Source organism: Paramacrobiotus metropolitanus, unplaced genomic scaffold (assembly GCF_019649055.1).
Source record: "Paramacrobiotus metropolitanus isolate TYO unplaced genomic scaffold, Prichtersi_v1.0 Parri_scaffold0000097, whole genome shotgun sequence".
NCBI lineage: Eukaryota > Metazoa > Tardigrada > Eutardigrada > Parachela > Macrobiotidae > Paramacrobiotus > Paramacrobiotus metropolitanus.
In genome coordinates this window covers 333,705-356,539 of record NW_026570317.1, presented here as the reverse complement: position 1 = coordinate 356,539, position 22,835 = coordinate 333,705, and the positions used below count along the sequence as shown (strand labels likewise).

At 41.3% G+C, this 22,835-nt stretch overlaps 3 protein-coding genes and 1 long non-coding RNA gene across 4 annotated transcripts; 2 read left to right on the top strand and 2 right to left on the bottom strand.

Annotated features, from left to right (window-relative positions):
* The first annotated feature begins 9,597 nt into the window (after window positions 1-9,597).
* On the top strand, window positions 9,598-11,097 carry LOC129596899 (uncharacterized). Its single transcript, XM_055494300.1, has 4 exons — window positions 9,598-9,723; window positions 9,817-9,955; window positions 10,261-10,525; window positions 10,750-11,097. Exons 1-4 carry the CDS (start codon window positions 9,663-9,665, stop codon window positions 10,846-10,848), a joined length of 564 nt encoding a protein of 187 aa, XP_055350275.1. The 5' UTR covers window positions 9,598-9,662; the 3' UTR covers window positions 10,849-11,097.
* A 4,464-nt stretch (window positions 11,098-15,561) lies between these two features.
* Window positions 15,562-17,265, bottom strand: LOC129596904 (uncharacterized). Its single transcript, XM_055494306.1, has 4 exons — window positions 17,155-17,265; window positions 16,959-17,064; window positions 15,872-16,136; window positions 15,562-15,808 (listed from the first exon to the last, which is right to left on the bottom strand). The coding sequence occupies exons 1-4, from the start codon at window positions 17,201-17,203 to the stop codon at window positions 15,698-15,700; spliced, it is 531 nt and encodes a 176-aa protein (XP_055350281.1). The 5' UTR covers window positions 17,204-17,265; the 3' UTR covers window positions 15,562-15,697.
* A 2,453-nt stretch (window positions 17,266-19,718) lies between these two features.
* LOC129596879 (uncharacterized) lies at window positions 19,719-21,924 on the top strand. The gene is made up of 4 exons (XM_055494279.1): window positions 19,719-19,833; window positions 19,927-20,029; window positions 21,269-21,533; window positions 21,605-21,924. The coding sequence occupies exons 1-4, from the start codon at window positions 19,785-19,787 to the stop codon at window positions 21,758-21,760; spliced, it is 573 nt and encodes a 190-aa protein (XP_055350254.1). The 5' UTR covers window positions 19,719-19,784; the 3' UTR covers window positions 21,761-21,924.
* On the bottom strand, window positions 20,691-22,566 carry LOC129596881 (uncharacterized). The gene is made up of 3 exons (XR_008691493.1): window positions 22,457-22,566; window positions 22,125-22,328; window positions 20,691-21,978 (listed from the first exon to the last, which is right to left on the bottom strand). It is a non-coding gene; the product is annotated as an uncharacterized LOC129596881 (long non-coding RNA).
* Window positions 22,567-22,835: the final 269 nt, after the last annotated feature.

Here is a 22,835-nt window from a genome sequence, read left to right as displayed (position 1 = left end):
GTGAGCTGCTTAGCGTCAGATATTAATGATAATTTCGTTCCGTATCACTTCAAGAAATAGCACAATGCAAGTACAAACACAGTGCCAAAACGGAACGTGGTTTTTCTTTGTTTTTTCAATGATAACTTAATTAATGTACAAAAGCTATCATCCAGTAATAATGCAAATTTAAGCAGTTATTATCGAGTAATTCTAATCACAGGTAATTTCTCAGTTTATCGCTCTTACCTACTTAACGTATTTCTTCCGTCTTGGTAACGGATTAGCGTCCCTATTGGCAGTTTCCCCATAAGGTTTAAAAAAATTAATAAAGTCAGAGGATGGGTTTGTGCATTGTTTGGCAACAACTGCTGCTGCACCAGACTGCTGATTGTCCTTACTGGGCAGTGCACACGTTACATAATAAGAAAGGGAACACGTTCCACTGGAAAGTGATGTCAACAATAAAAAACCAGAAAAACTGTAAGTAGATTTCTGCCTTTTTGAATGCAGGCTAGGGTTGAGCCATTATGATTTATCACTTATGGTGCTAAATCATCTTTTACTTGCTGTACTAACAAAAACAAAGGCAGTATTAAAAGGCTATAACAAAAATATAATAAGATAATATGTAATAAGATAATATGTAATAACATAATAAGATAATATGTATATCAAGCACTTTTGTGACTGCTTTTGTTCATCATCGCTACTTCCGTTTGTGGCTTCCGTTCCGTTTGTGACTTCTGCTATCATTGTTATGCTCAGTAAGAGTGCGTCCTGATATTCGCGATGACGATCGCGATAGTACGAATAGTACACGAGATCGTCCTGAAATGGCTTACCATGACATCTACGATGGTGATTGCAGTCACAATCGCATTGCGTGAGTCCGTAAATCGTGCTACTGTGATCGCACGTACTCGTGTGACCGTGTCCGTAAATACCATAGCAAAATGTTTTCGCTATCGCAGTGATAGCATGTGCGATCGCCATGCCAAATCCCCAGTGTCCGTAAATTGTGTTACAGGATGTGTCATGGCACATGCTATTTCTACGTTGCTAGAGAGCTGCGTAGAAAACGTGGATTTTGGTGTTCTCGGTCTTTTAACGTAGCAAATTTAAAAACTTTACATTCGACAGATGTTTTTTTTATTTTGAGAGTAATTCTCAAAGGCCCCGCTACTTCTCACTAGTTCTTAGTAATAAATCATTATGAATGCTTAAACTAGTAAAAATTCCGTTATTAGCTTAAAATTCACCTAATTTAACTTTCATCTGCAGTTGGGCGTTCAATTTTTCCTTGCCACAGAAGTTTGAAAAAGTTGAAGCCTTGCATAATTGTAAATTTTTTATTTTCAAACAATCTGTGAGCATAATGAAACAAAATAATACTTAACGAGTGAAAATTGATTAATCAAGTTGAAAATATTGCGTACTTCAGTGTAGGAAGACAAGCGTTCTGCACTTCGATAAAATTAATGTCGAAGTTGTGCTGTTTCCGGTTCCGGTACATTTGCCATTACACTTTTGATTCTGGACACCCGTAGGTGTGTGATCGCGAATGCGATCGCAGTAGCGAAAGCGATCCCACGGCATGTCGTTTGCTATAGCATTGCATTTGTCGATTTTGTAGCTTTGCAGTCCGTAAATTCACCTATCATGACGATAGCGCACGGTTAAGAATCGCGATCGTCATAGTGAATATCAGGACGCACTCTAAATGTACATTACATAGCAATGATAGCAATTTTTCCGTAATCAAGAAAGACACTTCGGTGTGACGGTTATTGCAAACCGTTAGTACAAGCAGCCGATAATTATGTGGGTCCTCTTTCCCCGTTTATGCCCAGTGGCGGTGACCGAAGAACGTACACCAGGATCGTAGGCGGCGAGTGTACATGGCTCCACGTGCCTTGTGTACGAGGGGATGACATTAGCGCATTTAGTGTTCCCCTGTATTGCTGCCGTCACCCGCCTGGAGTATGACGTTACGGCAATACATACGGCGGCTAAATCTGGCGCGGTACATAAACGCCATGTTTAGCCACAACGTCATACTCCAGACGGCTTACGGCAGCAAGTACAGGGAGTGCTGAAATGCGCTACCGTCTTCCCCCCGTATAAATGAGGACGGTGACCGACGGACGGACACCGTCAGGTACATGTGGTGTGAGTATATACGGCCACGGCGCATATGTGCAATCGTTAGCAAACACCACTGCGCACATGTGCATTTCGTAGCGGTGACCGACGGACGGACACCACATTTTCCATCATTCCGGAACATAGATGACCTTCGCTACGCTTCGGTCGATAATAATAGTAAAAAAATAATGATAATAATAATAATGATAATGATATGATAATAGTAATAATTTAAGGTTTTCGCTTCGCTTTTTTCGTTTGAGGTTTGGCCGGTGCTCTGGTCGGTCGTTTGGGTTTTGGTTTGGTTAGATCTGATTGTGTGCTCTCGATAGATCGTGAACTTGAAGGAGTGGGAGATAGTGCATTAGAAGTTGATGCAGTACAATGTAATTTAAGGGGCATTTTGTCGATGTACTGCTTGTTGATTAGGTCATTCGCGAGTTTGATCGTGGATTTGGAGCCTAAAAAGTTGACGTAAAAATGACATAAACGTAAATCCTGTTCGTGGATGTACCGTAACTGGTTTCTTCGTATGTAATCCAATCGCTCTTCCTCGAATGAGTTGTAATAATCAACTATGAGTTCATTAAATACCGATCCTAAACGATGCAGGATTTTGTGTCGCATAGTTAACGGAGCGGATATCGTTTATGTTATCGGAATCCGCAACCGTAAAAATTTGGATTTTGGAATGGTAAATAATCTCCGTACAAATAAGCATTTGGATATACCGTTATCGATAAATATAACTGTTTGCTGGTCGATGCACCACAGTTCGCCGGATCGGCATGCTACTCCCGCAAATATGCAAATTCGCTTCTCTTATTCTAGGGTAAACATTTCAGCCTGAAATACAGAGCGCCAGTACATTTTAATTTAAATTTCAGTTAGAGAAAATGGTTCGTTTGTTTACCATTGGGAAGGGCACTTGCAGTTTGATCGGCTGCAATTTTTACATTTTCGGGAATTTTTCTGGAATGTTGGTGTTTTCTCGATAAATTTTCGATAATGTTCTGGTATAAACGGCAATTTATCAATTTTTCAGGGTGTTTTCCGTTTTTGTTGCAGCATTAGCTAGCGTTTTCTGTGGCCAGATACCTATTCTGCACCGCTGCGTTCACAGATTAACCAGTACGTATCTGAATTGACCTTCTGCATACATAGTCCGCGCTGCATTTGCCGGCATGGATAATCTCGGTTTGAATTTATTTCTTGCTTGAGCGGTGGGTCTGGAGTCCTGAACAAACAGTTGAGTGTATCGGACATCCCGCGCTTTTTTAAGACGTCTCTTTGTGTTAAAAATTGTTTTACTAAATAAATTTTTCCTTTTTCGCATTCCATAAAGAAGTGAAAGTCTGAATTCTGCGAAAAATTGTATTTAAATTGTTATTACTGTTATAACTATTATTAATCGTTATTGTTTTCATAACCGTTTTCTAAGCAACTATTTCTAAGTTTCAAGGTGACCTTTAAGATGGGTTGGATCAATCTGGTCTTGATGCCGGCTTGATGCCGGCTCGATATTTTCATAAAAAAACACATGCCGGCCACTTCTGAACTATCCCGGATCTAATAGCATTGTCCGTTTCTCCAGAAGTTTTATGGTTATAGAGATCTCAAAACTATGGGGCGCCGCGCGTAGTATAGATCTTGTACTTAATAGTGTTGCCCCATTTTTCAAGTCGGAACGCACTTGTTGCACCACTTGCCCTACCCATCCGAGTGCAAGGAAGCCAGTTTATTTGTTGTTTTTGAGCAAACTGCGGCAGAGGAAACAGATGGCATCGACAACGCGGACATCCAAGAGGTCACCAATTTTGCTGAGGTAGAGTATGTCCACCTGGCAAAATTCCCATTTCCCACCCATTCGTTTGACAGCTTGCAGCTGATCCTCTCAGCAATGCCGCCTTTTCCGGTTGGATTGGTGTGAACTGTGATAATGGCAAGCATGGTGGGCTGTTGTTCAGGTATTCTTGCGTAGCATTTCCATCGTGTTTTTTTCTAGGTGTATTGGTTCAGTGGCAAGAGCTGCGCTTCCGTCTGCCAGTGACCAATCTGTTGCATTTTCCTATTAGGATATTTTTCATGTAAGCGCATTACTTTTCCTTTTTCTGAACGCTGTCACCAGTTACAATTACATAGTTAAATAGTTAAATACAATCACGGTGATTCAATTTCTTTCGCAACGGCAATGGTAGCATATATCAGGCGCGGTGCTAGCGCTTAGAAAGTAGCCGATCGTTCTTTTTTCGCTCTATCCTTACGCAGGAAATAAATCACTTTCCAGAGTACTTGCAGTTTTTCAGTCATTTTGGTTGTCCGGTTCGATTGTCGAAATCGACATTGCAGGACTCGATACAGCGACCGAAGCGCCGTTTTCCAGTTACATTTTTAAGCACGCAGTGTAAATAATGCTCGCTAAGATCTACGTAATTTGTACCATAGAAAGACGCGGTGGAGGTTATAACAGTGTAAAACGGATGACATTAAGCTTCCACCCATTACAAACTCCAGTTTTTGTTCCATACCTCAATTAATATCTAACACTGCTTTGGAAAGTGATCGTTTGTGTGAGCAAAATCCCTTTGCTAAAATTTTCGGTGAAATAAAGTGGACAAAATGTAGCTTAAACATGTAAGATCGCTAAACATGTTAAGTTAATTTTCAACCTCCTCAGAACGTGATGTAAAAGGCACACAAATAGAAGTCAATAAGTCACAAGCGGATTTTTTAACCAAAGTGCTGCATATGCTTAGGATACTTCACCGGGAATTTCATGAAATTTAATAATTATTAGGTACTTATCATTTCTTTTCCCCCTTCATCTTATCGTTGCTCAAGCTACAAACAATACCAGTTCATGCGCAAATCCAAAGTAATAATCTTTAATACGTAAAATCAGAGCTGAACCGCAGATGATCCTTGTACAATGCTTAAACCGCTTATACTTGGAGTTATCGTATGCGGCGGGAAATCATACGGAATGAGTGTTTATAGTAATGCATTAAGTGTAGTTTGAGACGAAGCTCGTACATGGTGGAGAGTTAAGCCGTCACTCGTAAGAATCAACGGTTAGCCATGCCAGTCCATTGGCAGTTGCTGGCTTGCATTGTGAATTCGACGGTTGCGCTGTCGACGAGAGATGGAGCACTGCGCAAATGAGCAGCCCAAGGAAACTACAGTGAACCGTTTAAAAAGGAGGAATAACCAGGGAAAAAATGCAATCACTTACCCCAGTGCACTTGGTATAAAATTCTTTGCAGGAATCTTTCACGGCGTTGTCAACGTCGGTATAGTTTTGGGGACCCCCGGTGACCAGCACCGCCACATCGTGTACGTTGTTCCAGGTGCAGCCGACTTCGTGGAGGACGGCGTTCATCCATCCCATGATCCAGTAGGCTTGTCGGTAAGTGCTAGTATTCAAGCGGTCGGGGGCGATTGTGACGTCGATGTGTTCGGGGGCGCGCACCGAGCTAAGATACAGGATCTGACCGACACGGACGGCTCCCCTGATTAACGGAAGCAGTTATAACGCGGCTATGATACTGTCTAGTGTGGACTCAGGACAGTTACACAAATTTCTCAGATGATATCATTCAAGACAAAAAAGCAGTATATTAAACGAACGTGGAAGAAAAGAGTTTATCTGGTTATCGAAGTCAGTGCCAAGTCAGCAGTATTTTGGTCAGCCTGGAAAACGATTTAACGCGATGACGATCGTCTAACGTCCATCCAAGTTATACTGTCCTATTTGGAATGCGGATGCAATCATTTTGCAAGTCTTATTTAAGCTCTTTTCGATAATTATTGCTTGAATGCAATCCCCTGATCATAACTGCTTCGTTGACATTTAGTGCTTCTTAAAAAAAACTTACTGATACGGTTTGTGAGATTCTTTAAACAGATTATCCAACAAAGGAATTGGGACAACGCGCTTTCGTGCGCTGCAGCATTCGGGCTGCGTGCTTTTATCAGTCGGGTCAGCCACTGTAATCCACAGCATTATGTTTAATGTACGGCTTATCAATAATATACAAATGATCGTCCCGGCGGAGTTGCGATATTGACTGAGCATTACCTTCGCCTTTCCAGTCGCAGTTGCTGGCCTGTACTGTGAATTCTACGGTGGCGTTGTTGCTGAGAGCATTAGCAGTCCGAAAATGAGCGGTCCAAGGAAGCTACGGCAAGTCGTTTACTAAGAAGAGTGGCAACAAAAAACTTGCAGTGAACTTACACCAGTGCAGTTTTCAGTGCAGTAATTATGCATGGTGTTCTTAACGTCAGTGAAGTTAGCATGGTTGTCGACGACCAGTACCGCCACATCGTGTACATCGTTCCACGTGCAACCGGCTGTCTTGAGGATCTGGTCCGTCAAATCCATGATCCGCAGGGTTTCGTTAGAGGTGCCACCCGGGATTATTTCTTTGTGGCGTTCAATGTCGACGAAGGCGCGCATAGAGGTCACGTACAGGATCTGGCCGACACGGATGGCGGAACTGGTTAGCAAAGAAAACCATGAAGCACACGATCATATTCTGTACGGGCGACGTAAATTCAAAGGAAAAAGTCGTCAAGGCTTTCAGCTGACCAAATATATTTATATTCTGTATTCCGAGTTATCGGTTTACTGTATTTCGGTCGCATATTCAATATTATCGCTTAAAAGTTTAACATTCATAAATTATACACGGTAGTCATATAGGGTAGCCTTTATACAGGATAGTCATCAGTCACGTTAAGAAACTTCTAAACTGCTCTTTTCTGCTCTCTTTTCTTACGGATGCAAACGCAATTTCTAAGTGACCAAGAAAGAAGAACAGTAAATGAGCCATCTAAATTCTTATGTTCATTTTGCCATCATATAAGTATTACCTTTTGAAAACGGTTTGCAAACGACCGGTACGGCATGGTTAAGCGAGTACGGTAAATAATGTCTGCGGCGCTTTCGGTATTTATCGAATGCTTACTTCTACGGACCCATGATGTAACTGCTTTGCTAGCTTTAGAGTAAATAAATTAACGTACTGCCACGGCTTTTTTTTTGGGGTCTTCTCGTGTAGAATTGATGCCCGTGTAGTACTTCGGTGATTGGCAGCACTCGGGCTGCGAATGATGGTCAGGTTGAGCCACTGCAAGCCATAGCAGCAAATTCAGTGTGCATGATTTCAGCCAGCACCAGCATGCTTGATATCTACTCACGGAAGCGCAACAATAATAAAGGTCACTTACTGATCGTAACTGCAATGACCAGCAGACCAGCGAGGATAATCAAATTCATGGTGAAAAGTAGATAATTACAAAGCGTGACAAGGAATGAAAACGTTAAAAAAGTCTCTTCTGTGGATGTTAGCGAACGTATCAACTGATGGAAGTTACTAGATTTTGCAAAACGTTTATAAATGCATTCTCCAAACAGATCAAAAAGTTATGTCAGCAACAGATTATCCTGAAACTGCTGATTCTTCGGTTCCACCACTGAAAGTCTTGAAAAATTCACAGAATACACTGGGAACCGTAATACCATTTCCGACAACAACTTAGCAAATTGTCGGTATCGGTAGCTGGAGCGATATAGAACACACGCCTGGAATTTGCTACGAACTGCAAATTGGCTGTCAGAATAGCTTACGAAGATGCAAACCGCCACCGTGGAAATGCGATTGCTGCGAAAAATTTTTCATCAAAATTTTTAAGTGGTGCCGTTCTCAGTAAACAGCCGTGTGGCCAACTGCACTAGTGTTATTCCGTAAAATGTATAACTGGTGTAACAAGTACCACCGTAACTTAATACGGCACTAATAACATGCCACGGAATATTGTATTATTAAGGAGATGTGAGCAGATGCAAATTATCAGCCGTTGTGGTAGACATTAAGCTGGTAAAACATACAAAGAAGGTTCGCACCCCTTGCGCGACATCTCAAGTTTTTCCAGTCTGATCGACTAAACTCAGCACAGCGCAGTGAGTTCACCATATCAGCCAAGAAAATTTACAAACCATGAAAATCATGGGAATCAATGTAATTAGGTAGAACCATTACGATCTGGGCATGATATTGCATTTAAGTACAACGTTTTCCAGACGTTCCAAGTTATTTTAGTCCGATCGCCTGAATACCACATAATACCATGAAACTCGGTTAGATGTGATGATATATAGATATTGTACAGTAATACATAAAAAATAAGCGGAAGGATAGGGATTTGCGGCTTTCCTTCTTAAACGTAGAATATGAATTCGGAATAGCTGTACCCCGTCAACATAAAACACTAAATTATGCGGTACTGATAACAGAAATATAATTACAACAGCGTGGACGCATATACAAATGCTGAAAAATTATACTCGTACGTATGTACAATATATTTTGGTACCTGTTTTGTTAGCCATAGGGTACCAACTTACAGTGGCACAGAAAAGCAGGCGAAGGCACAAAGTGCGTAATGAATCAAATAACTACTCCGCATTACTCAATAAATTAAGTAAAATAAGTTTTTAAAAAAGATTTAAAATATTAAAAATTTTCGGATTTTAGAAACTGTTCCTATTATCAGTATACTTTATGTACTTGGGAAGGCTTTCACTTTTCGATCGATCGAAATTGGCGAATAACAACATTTGTCATAAATCATCACATTTACCAAATCATAATAATATGATTTCTTATTACATAGGCCATGTCTTGAATGAATTGTGCAAACTTGTTGATTGCCTATTAGGCGTCAGTATTCAAAAAGGATGCGGGGTTTTATCATAATTCGGCAACGAAGATGGCCTAATTTATAAAGAATTGGCATCAGGTAATTGGAAAGTGCTCACGTGGCTTGGCTTTTACAAATATCGAATTTCTGTTTCTTCAGGAACGCCGTATGTGTATGTCTGCGCGGCAAATCAAACGTAATATAATAATATTAAGATTCAGCTTAAAAAAGTTTCAACCTATAAGGAACTTCTAAACTTAGAAATCTGGTGAGTGTTGATAATTTGTATCCGATTGCATTTTTTTATAAAAATAATAATCTGTGGCCCATTTTCAGCATCTTATCCCCGTTTCGTCTGTTACACCAATTGTCTTTTACAGAATAATATCGTTGCAGTTGGTCCCACGGCTTTTTACTGAGAAAAAAACGCTACTTGACATTTTTGGTGACATCTTTTCGCAGCAATGACATATCCGCTGTGGCGGTTTGTACTTTTGTAAGCTGTTTTGCTAGTTAATTTGCAGTATCAAGCTGATTCCCGGCAGGTGGTCCATATCGCTCCGGCTACCGATACCAACAATTTTTGGAGTGGTTGTTGGAAGCGAGATTACTGTTGCTAGTGCATTCCGTGAATTTTTCAAGAGTCTCAACAATGCAGTCAAAAAATCAGCAGTCTGAGAATATTTTATTGCTGACTTAACATTTTGATCAGCTCGGGAAACGCATTTATAAGCGCTTTGCAAAATCTCGTAGACTGTGTCAGTGCATGCGTTTGCAAAGATCCACCCGTGATATTTAACTTGTTTCGTTTTGCTGGTTTCCAAATTTTCAACATGAAGCTATGCTATCTATCTGGTATCTTCGCTGGTCTGCTAGTTGTCGCAGCTATGAGCAGTAAGTGACCTTTTCAATGTATCACTTCCATAAATGGTTCTGTTGTTTTTGGCTGATGTTGACGCTCATTTAACATGATGCTGTGGTTTGCAGTGGCGGAGAGCAGCACACCGACTGCTACTGCTGACCACGCCCAACCTGACCAGTCCGAATGCTGCAGCGCACGGCCACGGCAGCTCTACAACGCAAGTAATTCTGTGTTAGTTAAGCAACTTCAAGGCCCTCCGGTCCAGTAAGTGAATTTTTTCCTAAAGTGCCAAAGACGTAAATAAGGTCTGGGGACTACACCTGTACTCATTCTGTTAGTGATTACTGATAATATGGAGAAATTACTTGCAAGATGTTGATTTACAGTTTAAACGGTCGCTCCGTTGCTGTTAGACCGCAGCTGTGGGCAGTTATGTAGCCGTTAAAACGCGACCATGCTGTATGAAAGCAGTTATTTTTTGATACCTAACGGATTTTTTCTTCTGACTTTAAGTCTATTTCCGATGGTGATTGTGCATTTATTCTGCTGTGGTTTTCTCTGTTAATCAGGTACGCCGTCCGTGTCGGCCAGATCCTATACGTTACCTCGCTGCGCGCCTTCAACGACAGCTCCGACCTCGATAACCACACGAACGGCACCAAATCGGAAGCCATACAGATCATGAAACTGACGCGCGGCATCCTCGAGGACGCCGGCTGCTCCTGGCATGATGTGCACGACGTGACGGTGCTGGTCGTCGGCGACCCCCATGAGGAGTTCCCCTTGATTGACGAAGCCATGAACGAGTTCTGGCGTGATAACGGCTGCGGTGATGTAGGTTGATTACATATTATTATTGAGACCAACTTAAGAGGCAAAGTTCTTCGTACTAAGCCCCGTTAAGGATTTGCGTAAGAGTGGTACACTGCTTCGCAGTGGTCGGAAACCGGTTTTTGCCGTTGCGCTAAACACATTACAAAAACTAGTGCGACTCGAGTTGTTCGCATTGTGCGCGTATTTTTTCTTGGCAAGTCTCCCTTTTAACCGACTTTTTGTAGTTTCCTTGGGCTGGCCATCTCCGCAATACTCCAGCTATCGCCGGCGGCGCCAAAGTCGAAATGACAGTACAAGCCAGCAGCTGCCAGTACTGGAAGTAGAACAAGTGCTTTTTTCGATTGACGCGAATGGCTTGCTTTGCCACTACGTGTTAGCTTCGTCTTACATCACATCCAAGAAATTACTCCTGATATCGATAATAACTGCGTATGGTTTCGCCACACCAATCCATTTTATGCGTGGCATCTGTGCCGTTTGTGGTCCAGATTGTACTTTGATAGCTTTAATTTTCCATAAATATACGTATTTGTTCAGGTGTTCAGCAAGAGAATCGTCAAAATAATGCAAAACATTATAGTCATCAGTGCTCGTTGGCATGCATTTTACAGTCCCCTAAATTCATTGGAAACGTTTTAAAACAGATATAGCCGTTTGGTAAAAATCGGCTTCATAATGAGCGAGTAATTGAGCACCTGTTATATCAAGTTTTGACAATGATTGGAGAAAAACTGACCTTTTGAGCAGGCCAATGCGTTTAAGCTACATTGTTCCGTTTTACGCGGTATTTCTGATTTCACCAAAATCATGACAACGGAAATTTGAACGCACATCTGATTTTCAAACCCACAATTCACATTACTACAGATAGAATGTGCAATGATAAAACAGCAAAAGTTGTTTGCAGTCCGCGAACTGTTACCATGTATCGCTTTGTGCACATTTTGCAATCTAATATTAATCAGCGATCATTATGTTCCGGGCATAGAAATTTAAAAAATGGCAGAAAACTGCGCCTCGGTAGCAGTGTCACTGCGATGCCAGTTTCGAATATAGCAATAAAATGATTGATTCGTTTATTAATTTTTAGTTGGGTTTGCTTTTATCACTTTTACTAAAAAAAGCCAATATTGCTGTCTGGATTCCTGATAGACGCAGGGAACGCTACAGCTGTAACGAATCGATGTAATGCGGACGTCACCACAAAATTCCATTATTTGTGCTCTACAAATTGTACGTCGTGCAGTATTATTTCTTTTTTGATTATGCGCTCGACTGGTTTGGTTTGCTGGTCGTATGATTTGCAGACACTTATTCTTTACTCGTACAATAAATAAAATGATGTGATTTCCAAGGTTCCGTGCTCTCCTACAATATAAAATAGAGCGCACGACAGTGCAAATATTATTTTTTGTTTGTGTAGCTCTGGCTCGCTCATGACCTGAACATTTAGCGTCCCAGGCTGCACACAACAAGCCGGTATGTACTGTTCACTATCTCTACATATTAAAAATTTATGCTCTTCGGGTGGTGCATCATTTCTGGTGCTGTAATAAAATATCTGCAGGCGCACGAATGGAGGAAATATATCACACATGCAGATATTAAATTAAGCAGTAAATCACTTTAAAGAACAATAACTGTTTACTTGCCTTCTGAAAGCGACCAGCGTAAAATAAGTTGATTCGGCATCAGCTGCACTGTCCGGAAGAGCTATCCACTGCAAGTTTGTTGAGGAATAAGGAAGGTGATGCATAAGCAGCTCGAAGTCCTGCCAGTGACCCTGCATCATCTGCGGTTGTAGCACGTGTTATGGATGGCTGTTTGTGCTTTGTCGCTGATGAATACTTCTCCTGTAAGGAGCGGCGCGGGGGCGGATAAACGATTGATGTGTCGCTGCTTTCAGGAGGGAGAATACTTGGTACGGCATCATCGTCCAAAACAGGTTTGCAAGGAGTACGATCAATCGATCCGTCTTTCCTTTTAAATGTATTGAACCGGCGGACCAGATGCGGAAGGAAATGTCGGCGGCACATCTTCGTGTGTTCTTTTATCTGCAGATCTGCCCGTTTTATGAAATGAAGCCATACTGCAGCCTTCTCGGCTTCGCGGGGAAACTGAAAAAGGACCGTTTCCCGGTCTTCTGGATCCGGGCGATCCCCAACGCGCAAATGAGTACACTCAGGAACGCAGCACAAGTTAGGCATCTGCATAAGCACAAGAAAAATCCGCAAGTTGGCACCATTGCACCCAAGTGTATTAGTTTAATTTTAATCAAAACAATATGTAAACGAATGATCCTCGTACATTGATAATCGTACTAGCAATCGAACTATTTAGCACATAAATACGACACATTATTTGTGCGCTTTTCTGACAATGAGGTACTTTTAACACAGTAGCGAGCTGGAAAAAGTACAGGGTAAGTGAGCTGGAAAATTTTACCCAAAAAGTGTACTGCAGTCTGTAATTTACAGCAAACGTTTCTGAAAAAGACGTCCTGAACGTATCCCTTATGGTACCCAAATTCCGAAACGTACTATGTTTACTTATTAATATGTGGTACTGTACTTACAATAAAAATCAAAACTTATTAATACCGTATATGTTGAAATAAACATACAATAAACCTACTGTATACTGTACGTACTTGCTTGTTAATTTTGCGTACTTCCAGATATATAATATACAACTTACTAATTAATTTTAGCTACTTTCAGATACATATAATTATGTCACTTGGTCGGTTAAGTAAAGTTAGTACACTACAGCAATTATTCTTTACAGACTATACTTCGCATTAGGAAAATGGCCCGGTACACAGGGTCAAAAAATGGAATATATGCAATAAAACTTTCGTTTTCACGTATGCCGAATCACTTTTTTTGTAATACTATTAATTTTGTCATTCTAAAGCTTAATGGTTTGCATACATTGTTCTGAAAACCGTTTGCGCGCGCAACATCCGATTGCCGAGATATGTCGAACTAAAATTGGCAAAAAGTTTAAATGCATTATTGTGTACCAAAAGCCTGGTTATTACCAGATCTTCTTAAAATTTTGCTGCAAAAGATACGTAGCCATAAAGTCGAAAGTGAACCAATTTCAGGTTCGTAGAACTTTCCGATAATTTTATAATGAATTTAAAAATTTTGAAATTTATTTTAAAATTGGAAAAAAAATGCTGTGGATCTGATATTTAATCACTTTTGACTTCATGGCCATGTGTCTTTTATAGCAAAGTTTCAAGAAGATCGGGTAATAACCAGACTTTTGGTACACAATAATGCATTTAACCTTTTCGCCCGTTTTAGTACGCCATATCTCGGCAACAGGATGTTGCGCGCCCAAACGGTTTTCAGAACAATGTATACAAAAAAGTGATTCGGAGTGCGCGAAAACGAAAGATTTAGTGTATGTAACCCATTTTTGACACAATGTACAGAGTACCGGGCCATTTCCCTTAAATAATCAGTACCGTAATTATGTTTTTCTATAATTATACGGTTTCCCTGAATACTGCACACATAATTTTTAGTCCGTAACAACGTTTATTTCAAAAACGTAAGCATCAGCAATGCCTCAAATGCTTAGTGATTGTTGCGGCTGTTATACTCATTTTGATGTTACGCACCTGTCAGCAATGTTGAATGATCCGCCAGAAAATGTGATTCCAAAATAACTCAAATAACTCCAATAAAACAACCATCCTGAAGTCAGCAAGATCATCCATTATCCATAATAGCAGTGTAGCGGAACAACAGTGATAACGCAAATGTTAACCGATTTAATCAATGCAAAAAATTGACACCAAGTCTTGAAAGCAATTTTTAACCCAATATAGCAAATGTCTAATATTTAATGTCAATTATGTAAGCCGTCTAACTACAACATTCAATTTCACTGAAGGTAGCGTATGACTTCATAAAATGCACGAGTTTCTCTGTGCTGAGTATCAGCGTTAGGTATAATAGTGTGCGCAGATGGTTGCATTCTGTTCCAGTACCCCGACTGAAGCGATCATATGGCATATGCCCATTCAGCTGGGCATTTGGTTAATATCTCTAATTTTTAAACGACTGAAGAATTCTTACTACCGAGAAGTACAGACTCTGTATTAGGAGAAACACATATCAGCCTATTGGCACTTACATTTCCTACACAATGAGCTGTGGTTCGATGCAATCAAAGTAGTACAACCCTATTTAAAGCCCTGAAAGGAGTTTTGGCTCGTAGACTTCTATGTTAACGCACTCCTTCCATCTGCACGCGCACCGAACCTTTTATGATGTTTAGCCTGGCCTGTATCTTCACTGTATACAAAGATAAAGTAAAGCCCCTTGAGTAGGGCAGTGCTGTGCCTTACCGTGGCGGTCCGGATATTACTTGCTGATGGCCCAGTCCAACTCGGAGGTCACCGACAAGGTCGGGTCCTGCTGGGGATTTTATGGGCGTGGCCGGGAGTGGAATCGCAGTAATAGAATAACGGAACGCAGTTTCACTTCTACGTTTCTATGCACGGAACGTAATGTTCGCGGAGTTAATTCACTGGTACAATGGAAACTAGGCAATAAGCGGTAACGGTTTCGTCTACAGCCACTGACATGTTGCGTTTGCCATCTACGAGTTATAGTTTTATTTTTTATGTCGTTTCACAGGCCAACAATTTTGGGTACATACTACATAGATTTGGAAATCACCAGTGTGTGCAACATCCGGTTGCTACGAGTTTGGTCGACTTAAAAAGAAAAAATGTGGCTTAAGAGCACCGGCACGCTCAAAGGTCAAGTTATTTTCCTATCATCGTCACAACTAGACGTCCAGACGTAAAGCCGATTTTTTTAACAGAACTGCCACATACGTTGTACGTACTATGCAGGAAAATGTAGAAATTATTATTTTTTAATCATTACAATCATGCTTACAGTGTTTTGCATTTATCTTGTCATTTCTCAGCCGCAACCAAAGAAATGTATGCGTAAACTGAGGATGCAAAATTAAAAGCTATAAAACCTAAGCCGAGAAAAAAGGGCGCTTATCATGCTTAAGCAAAGTGTAAAATAGAGTTATGCGGCGAAAATGCACACGGATGGAGTATTCATATTAATCTGTCTGTTGGATATGGGTTGAATCACATGGTGGAAAGGCAAGGCGTCCGCGGCACTCGCAAGATTACTGGTTACCCCTGTCGCTCCAGCGGCAGTTGCTGGCCTGAATCTTGAATTCGACAGCGGCGCCGCCAGGAAGAGGTAGAGTACTGCGTAAATGGCCAGCCCAAGGAAACTACGGTAAATCGGTTAAAAAGAGTATAGCGACCAAATAAATGCATGTACGCAGTTAATTTACCCCAGCGCATTCTACCAGTTCGCAGAATCTGTTAATGGCTTTGTCAACCTCGGGGTACTCCTCAGAACCGCCGGTGACCAGTATCTCCACATCGTGCACATTGGTCCAGTGGCAGCCGGCTTGATCGAGAATTTGATATGCCAGGTCCATAATCCACAGGGATTCTTTATAGGTGCCCCGCTCAGGAATGATGGTGCGATTGCCAAAGGAGTCAAAGGCGCGAAGCGAGGTCAAGTACAGGATCTGACCGACACGGACGGCGTATCTGATAAACAGAGATAATCACGGCACAAGACAGTTAGGTATGCTTACCATGAGAAGCAGAATAAACGTCAAAAGAAAAGCAACCGGTGAGGTTCCCTCTGCACAAAAATTACGTTAGATATTTTAGAAATTTGTTTTCTTACACTGTTTATAGCACGCCTCGGCAGTTAAACAAATCTCTCAACTGCTAATATGGAAGCTCTAAACCGTTTAGTTTGATATTTTAGAACTGTATGTTCTTAGACTAACAATTAAGCACATTTCTAAGCTGCTACTATGGAAGATTCAGAAACGGTTTCTTCAGTACCGTTGAAAGAAAAATACTTTTATTTGGTGAGCTTTGCCAATACCGGATGGTCCACCAGAATTTTGGTTAGCTAGAAAGTCAGTCAGACTTTCTGACTGAGTAGAACGACCATCTCAACTATATGCTCTATTATCCAGTTGATCATCTGAATGAATATATTTTACTAATGTTGGTTGATAACCACATCGTTGCACCGAGCGCGAGCAACTGTTATGCATTTCCAGTAACACGTGAAATCGTGCGTACCACTGGAAATGGAATCGATGTGTGGAATTCCACATATCCCATAGGAAAGAGGGTTACGTACGCGCTTTTTGGCGTCAGACAAGCTCTGCTGTGGAAGTATATGCTCTGCTATGGAGCGTGTAGTCTTGACGATCAGTTAATTGAAGCACCTCGCGCTTCGCGCTCGGTGCAAACAAGTGACATTTACGAAATTTTTGGAAATTGCTGTATCAGTGCAGTACCCATATCGTATTTACCTCGCATGCTCTTAATACTAATAGCACAGCTTACTGCCACGGCTTCTTGGGGTCTTTAGGGGGCGCCACCGCTAATGAAATCGGGACCTTGTATTTCCGTGCGGCACAGCATTCGGATGACGGGTGATCCGCGTAAGCCACTGAAAAATAGCATCAAATTCAGTTTGATGGTGTCAGCCGAAGATAATCGATCAACTGACTAAAGCGCTACATTGACAAAGGTCACTTACTGTTTAAAGCTACGACAACTAGTAAAGCGGCAAAGATATACAGTTGCATGTTGGAAAACTGGGAAAACTTCGCAACGTGAGGAAGAAAATAACTGTAATATCTCGAGTGGAACGTCGAAAACGAATCAACTGATGAAATCGAACGGATTTTCCAACCGTTTAAAAGTGCACTTTCTAGCTGATAAATACCGGTAGCCATGTCAGCAGTGGAATGTCCCGAAACTGCTGATTTTTCGGGCACCATCGCTGTGAATCTTCGAAAATTCACGGAATACTTCACCAACAGTAAAAACGGTTCCAACAACCACTCCGGAAATCGTCGGTATCGATAGCCGGAACGATATAGACCACTTACCATCAGCATGGCTGGATACGGCAAATCGGCTAGCAAAATTGCTTACAAAAGTACAAACCGCCACCGCGAATATGCGATCGCCGCGAAAAAGATGTCTGCAAAATTGTCAAGTGGTGTTGTTCTCCGTAAGCAGCCGGGTGACCAACCGCATTGGCATTATAAATTTTTCCGTGAAATGTATAATTGGTCTAACAGCTACCACCAGGGAAGATACTGATGATGCGCTACTTATTATTATATTAACAAAAAAGTATTAGCGGATGCAAACTATGTATTATCATTCAGAACCCTTTGCCGGACATACCGGCATCCCGTTTTTTCCAGTATTTTCCGCTGAGCTCAATAGCGCAGAAGAATTCAACATATCAGCCAAGAATACTCAAAAACCTTGTTAATTAAAGGAATCGCAGGAAGCTTCAATGTAATTGCATGGAACCGTTATAACTTAGGTTTAATAGTAAATAGTGTATGTTTTTATTACCACATTTGCCAGGCGGCAGAAGTCTTTCCACTCTTTTCGACTGAATACTGCGCACCACAGTAGATTTCAGTTAGGTACCCGTTCAAATGTACGTAGATACAAAGTGTAATACATAAACATAAGCACGTGGATAAGCTTTGCCGCGTAAAGATAACACAGGATAATTTGGTAATGATAGCAGAAATAAAAAAAATTTTATAGCATGTACGATACAGTACGCATATACTACATATTATTATAAGCAAACCGCGTTACGTAATAAATTTTGATTTGTGTTTATTGGAGTACTCCACAGTTACGAAGTACGCCGTGTACAACTTTACAAAATCAAAGTATTCTCTCAAAGTATTCTATGAAAGTATTCTATCAAGGTATTTAAAGTATTCTATCGGTACGTTGACGACGATATCAAAGATATTTTGCATCCTCTTTCGGCTCTTACTCACGACTCCTGCTTGGGAAAGCATTTAAATAACGGTCGACAGAAAAAGGCAATGCAGGAAATTTTGCATAAATGATAGTAATAAATGTCAATAAAAATACAGCCGGAATTCAACTGCTGCGGCCAGCACTCCCTATACTTGCTGCCGTTACCCGGCTGGAGTTTTACGTTGTTGCTAAACATGATGCTTATGCACCGCGCCTGATTTACCCGCATGTATTGCCGTAACGTCACATTCCAGGCGGGTGACGTCATCAGGTATAGGGAGTGCTGGCCTCAGCAGTTAAATTTCCCCTATAAGTCATTAAGTAATTAAGATACGATAGTGAATCCTTATTATATTATATAGAGCATAATAAATGTTATAGAATGTTGTGGAATACAGAATACAATACACGCTTAGTCCTTAGAATCCTAAATAAGTAATAATATTCAATGAATTAGGTATACGAAAAGATGAGGGGCTTTCATCGTAATTTGATTACGACGGCCAGCCGGTGTTTCACAACAGGTAATTATGAAAGATTCTGATTATCCTAGTAATGTACGAGTTATCGTAGCAACCCCGTTATTTTTTGTACCATTTTTATGTTCTTGTGGCACAGTTTTTATAAATTTCGACTTGATGTTTATGCAGTTACCGCGTAAGTTTACATTTATGTGACAAAGTCTTCTGTTTATTTTTATATAGTGTGTAGAAAACCTTGGCATCCGCCAATAAACTTAGAAAATCTCAACGAAGTAACGAAACTCCTGAACATCAAAACATCGATAAATTTGACAATTCGTATCAGCTTATTTATTTTCTTAATAAAATTATCCGTGGCACACTATCAGTACCATACCGGATGGTGCCTGTTAGTTGTTACGGCAATTACACGTTTTACGGAATACGTTTTAATGCCAGTGCAGTTGGTCACCCGGCTGCTCTGAGAACAACGCCACTTGACAATTTTGCAGACATCTTTTTCGCGGCGATCGCATATTCGCGGTGGCGGTTTGTACTTTTGTAAGCAGTTTTGCTCGCCGATTGGCCGTAACCAGCCATGCTGATGGTAAGTGGTCTATATCATTCCGGCTATCGATACCCACAATTTCCGGAGTGGTTGTTGGAACTTTAACTGTTGGTAAAGTGTTCAGTGAATTTTTGAAGATTCTCAGCGATGGTGCCTGAAAAATCAGCAGTTTCGGGACATTCCACTGCTGACATAACTCTTTATCAGCTTAGAAAGTGCATTTATAAACGGTTCGAAAATACGTTCGATTTCATCAGTTGATTCGTTTTCGACGTTCCACTTGAGATATTTAGTTATTTTCCTCCTCAGGTTGCGAAGTTTTCCCAGTTTTCCAACATGCAATTGTATATCTTTGCCGCTTTACTAGTTGTCGAAGCTTTGAACAGTAAGTGACCTTTGTCAATGTAGCGCCTAGTAGCGGTTGATAGATTATCTTCGACTGACATGGTTGCACTCAGTTTGATGCCGTCTTTTTCAGTGGCTGACGCGGAAGATCGTCCTCCGTCCGAATGCTGTACCGCACGGAAGTACAAGGTCCCGATTACATCGGCGCCCCCAAAAGACCCTACGAAGCCGTGGCAGTAAGCTGTCTTCTTAGTATTAAGTGCAAATAAAATAATTACGATCTAGGTACTGCACTGATTCAGTAATTACCACAAATTTCCGAAGTGTCACTGGTAAAATATTTTCAATCAGATGATTGATTGAAAAATAAAGCATGCAGTTGAGATGATTGCTTTCTTTCAGTCGGACCGTCTGACTGATTTTCTGGCTAACCAAAATTCTGGTGAACCAGCCGGCATGGAAAAGCTTCACCAAATAACAGCATTTTTTATAATCTTTACTCACCAGGCTAGCGTTACAGGGCCCCCTCTCAGAAAAACTTCATTTTTTGCAGGATTGCAGAGTAACACTAGGGTATGCTTAAAAAAATAATTTCATCTGCCATGGTCAGCAGAGCGTGGCCAAACAGAATTTAGAAGTTACAAACTTGCTATGTTATAGCCTATGGCCAATGCATTGCTTCGTACTTTAAGCACATTTACGAATTAATACGAACCACTTGAATGCGCTATCGTACGAGGCCTATGTGTGTCCAATATTCCCCGGTAACCGTTTTTGTTTCTGAAGCGGCCTGTATGTGGTACTTAACAATATTTTGTAAGAGCTAGATTAGCAGGTGTAATTGTGTAAATACTTCCATTTCCATTCGCGCTATCAGTTTTTATCACATACCGCTAGCACGAAAACCGAGGTAATGAGGACCTACAGATCATCTCTAAACTTAAAAATAATTAACTGTCATCTACTAGCCCGTTTCAGAAACGGGAAGCCGAGAACATTTAGCGCACATAAGCCTCGTACGATACCACGTGAAGTGGTTTGTATTAAATCGTAAATGTGCTTAAAGTACGAAGCAATGCATTGGCCATAGGCTATAACATAGCAAATTTTAAACTTCTAAATTCTGTTTGGCCACGCCCTACTGACCATGGCAGATGAAACTATTTTTTTAAGCATACCCTAGTGTTACTCTGCAACCCTGCAAAAAATGAAATTTTTCTGAGAGGGGGGCCGGTGACGCTGCCCTGGTCAGTAAAACGCTTCTACACCTTCCATAGTAGCAATTGAGAAATGTACGCTTATCAAACTGTCGGGACCCGGCACAGACAGTGTAAGAAAATAAAGTTACTTTGTATAACATATCGAGCGTAATTTGCGTGCAGATCGAACCTCTCCGATTATTTTTCTTATTACTTTTATTCTGCTTTTCATGATAAGCATAACTTCATTGTGCTGTTATTCACTCTTATTGTCAGATACGCCGTCCGTGTCGGTCCGATCCTGTACTTGAGCTCACTTCGCGCCTTCCACGACCTCAACGACCCAAAAAGCTTCGGCACGCGCGGCACCTACAACGAATCCATGAAGATCATGAAATTCACGCGCGCCATCCTGAAGGATGCCGGCTGCACCTGGAACGATGTTCACGACGTGACGGTGCTGGTTACCGGCAACACCACAGAGTATCAAACGGTCGACAAAGCTATGTACGATTTCTGCGAACAAGCAGGCTGCCTTGAGGTAAATGGACTGCCTACAAACGCTCATGCATTTCCTTGTCCTCACTCGTCTTTTTAACTGACTTGCTGTAGTTTCCTTGGGCTGGCCATCTGCGCACTACTCCATCCATCGACGGCGGGGCCAGCGTCGAATTCACTGTGCAGGCCAGCAACTGCAACTGGACCGACACCCACACAGCCACAACTGGACCGACACCTACACAGCTAACCAGTAATTCTGATGGGTAATGCAAACGGCTTTCCTTTCCACCATGTGTCAGCTTCGTCTCTCCACAATCACTAAATCACGGCCACGGCCACTTGTTGCGTATGTTTTTGTCACATAACTCCATTTTATACGTTGTATAAGCGCCGTTTGTGGTTCCGCTTTGATTCTATTATCGTCAGTAAAATTTTTCCATCCCGAATTTACGCATGAACTGGTGCTATTTGCGGCATGAGAAACGCTAAAACAAATGCCAAGCGTTATTAAGACACAGTCACGAAATTGCAGCGGTATATTCCAAAAAGATAGAAATCTGTCTTTCCAGAAAGTGATGTAAGTCGCGGTTTAAAATGCCCAATTGCAAACCTGAGATAGGTGCATACATACATGAGCAGTACGAGACAATGGCCACAGATCCACAACACACCCACCGGAAAATGTCAGCTATTTGCGTCGCGTCGTCGTGCACTGGGCTTATTATTGTTACATCAAATCCCTGTGTTTTGATTTTTTCCGCTTCGTTCCGCCTCTTCCGGTCGAGCTGTTACCGAATCTTTTTGCATACCGGACATTTTCCCAATATGGATTCGCCTATCGGACAATCAAAACGGTTTTATTCTGGTGGATGTTGCTTGACACGGGATTTTCCGCGTTGTTTCACATGACAAAAACTTTTCAAAAGTGATTACGTAAGAATTATCGTCTTGATACAGGCTTACGGCAGTGTATTGTGGAATCTCGTGAGTGTAGCTATACCAATTAAACTGCAGTGTGCCGCCATCAGTAGCGCGTGATGTAACCACCGTTCACCAGCGTAAAGTTGCAGTTGTTCAGTACTTTTAAGAAAACATACGAAGTGTACATTTACGTTTTACCGCTTGCATTTTATCCAGATTTCGGTAAAAGCTGATCGGCGAGCGCATCACATAAGAGTTAAGACTAAGCCGCCGGCAAATAGAGTGCAATCAAGTTGAGTATCAACGGCAGCCGAAGTTAAACACCGTTCCTGATAGCAGCTACCTATGTTCATTATCCAGAACTCACATGCATACAGAAGTCTGTACATAAGCCGAATTTTATTGCAAATAACTGCAGCGG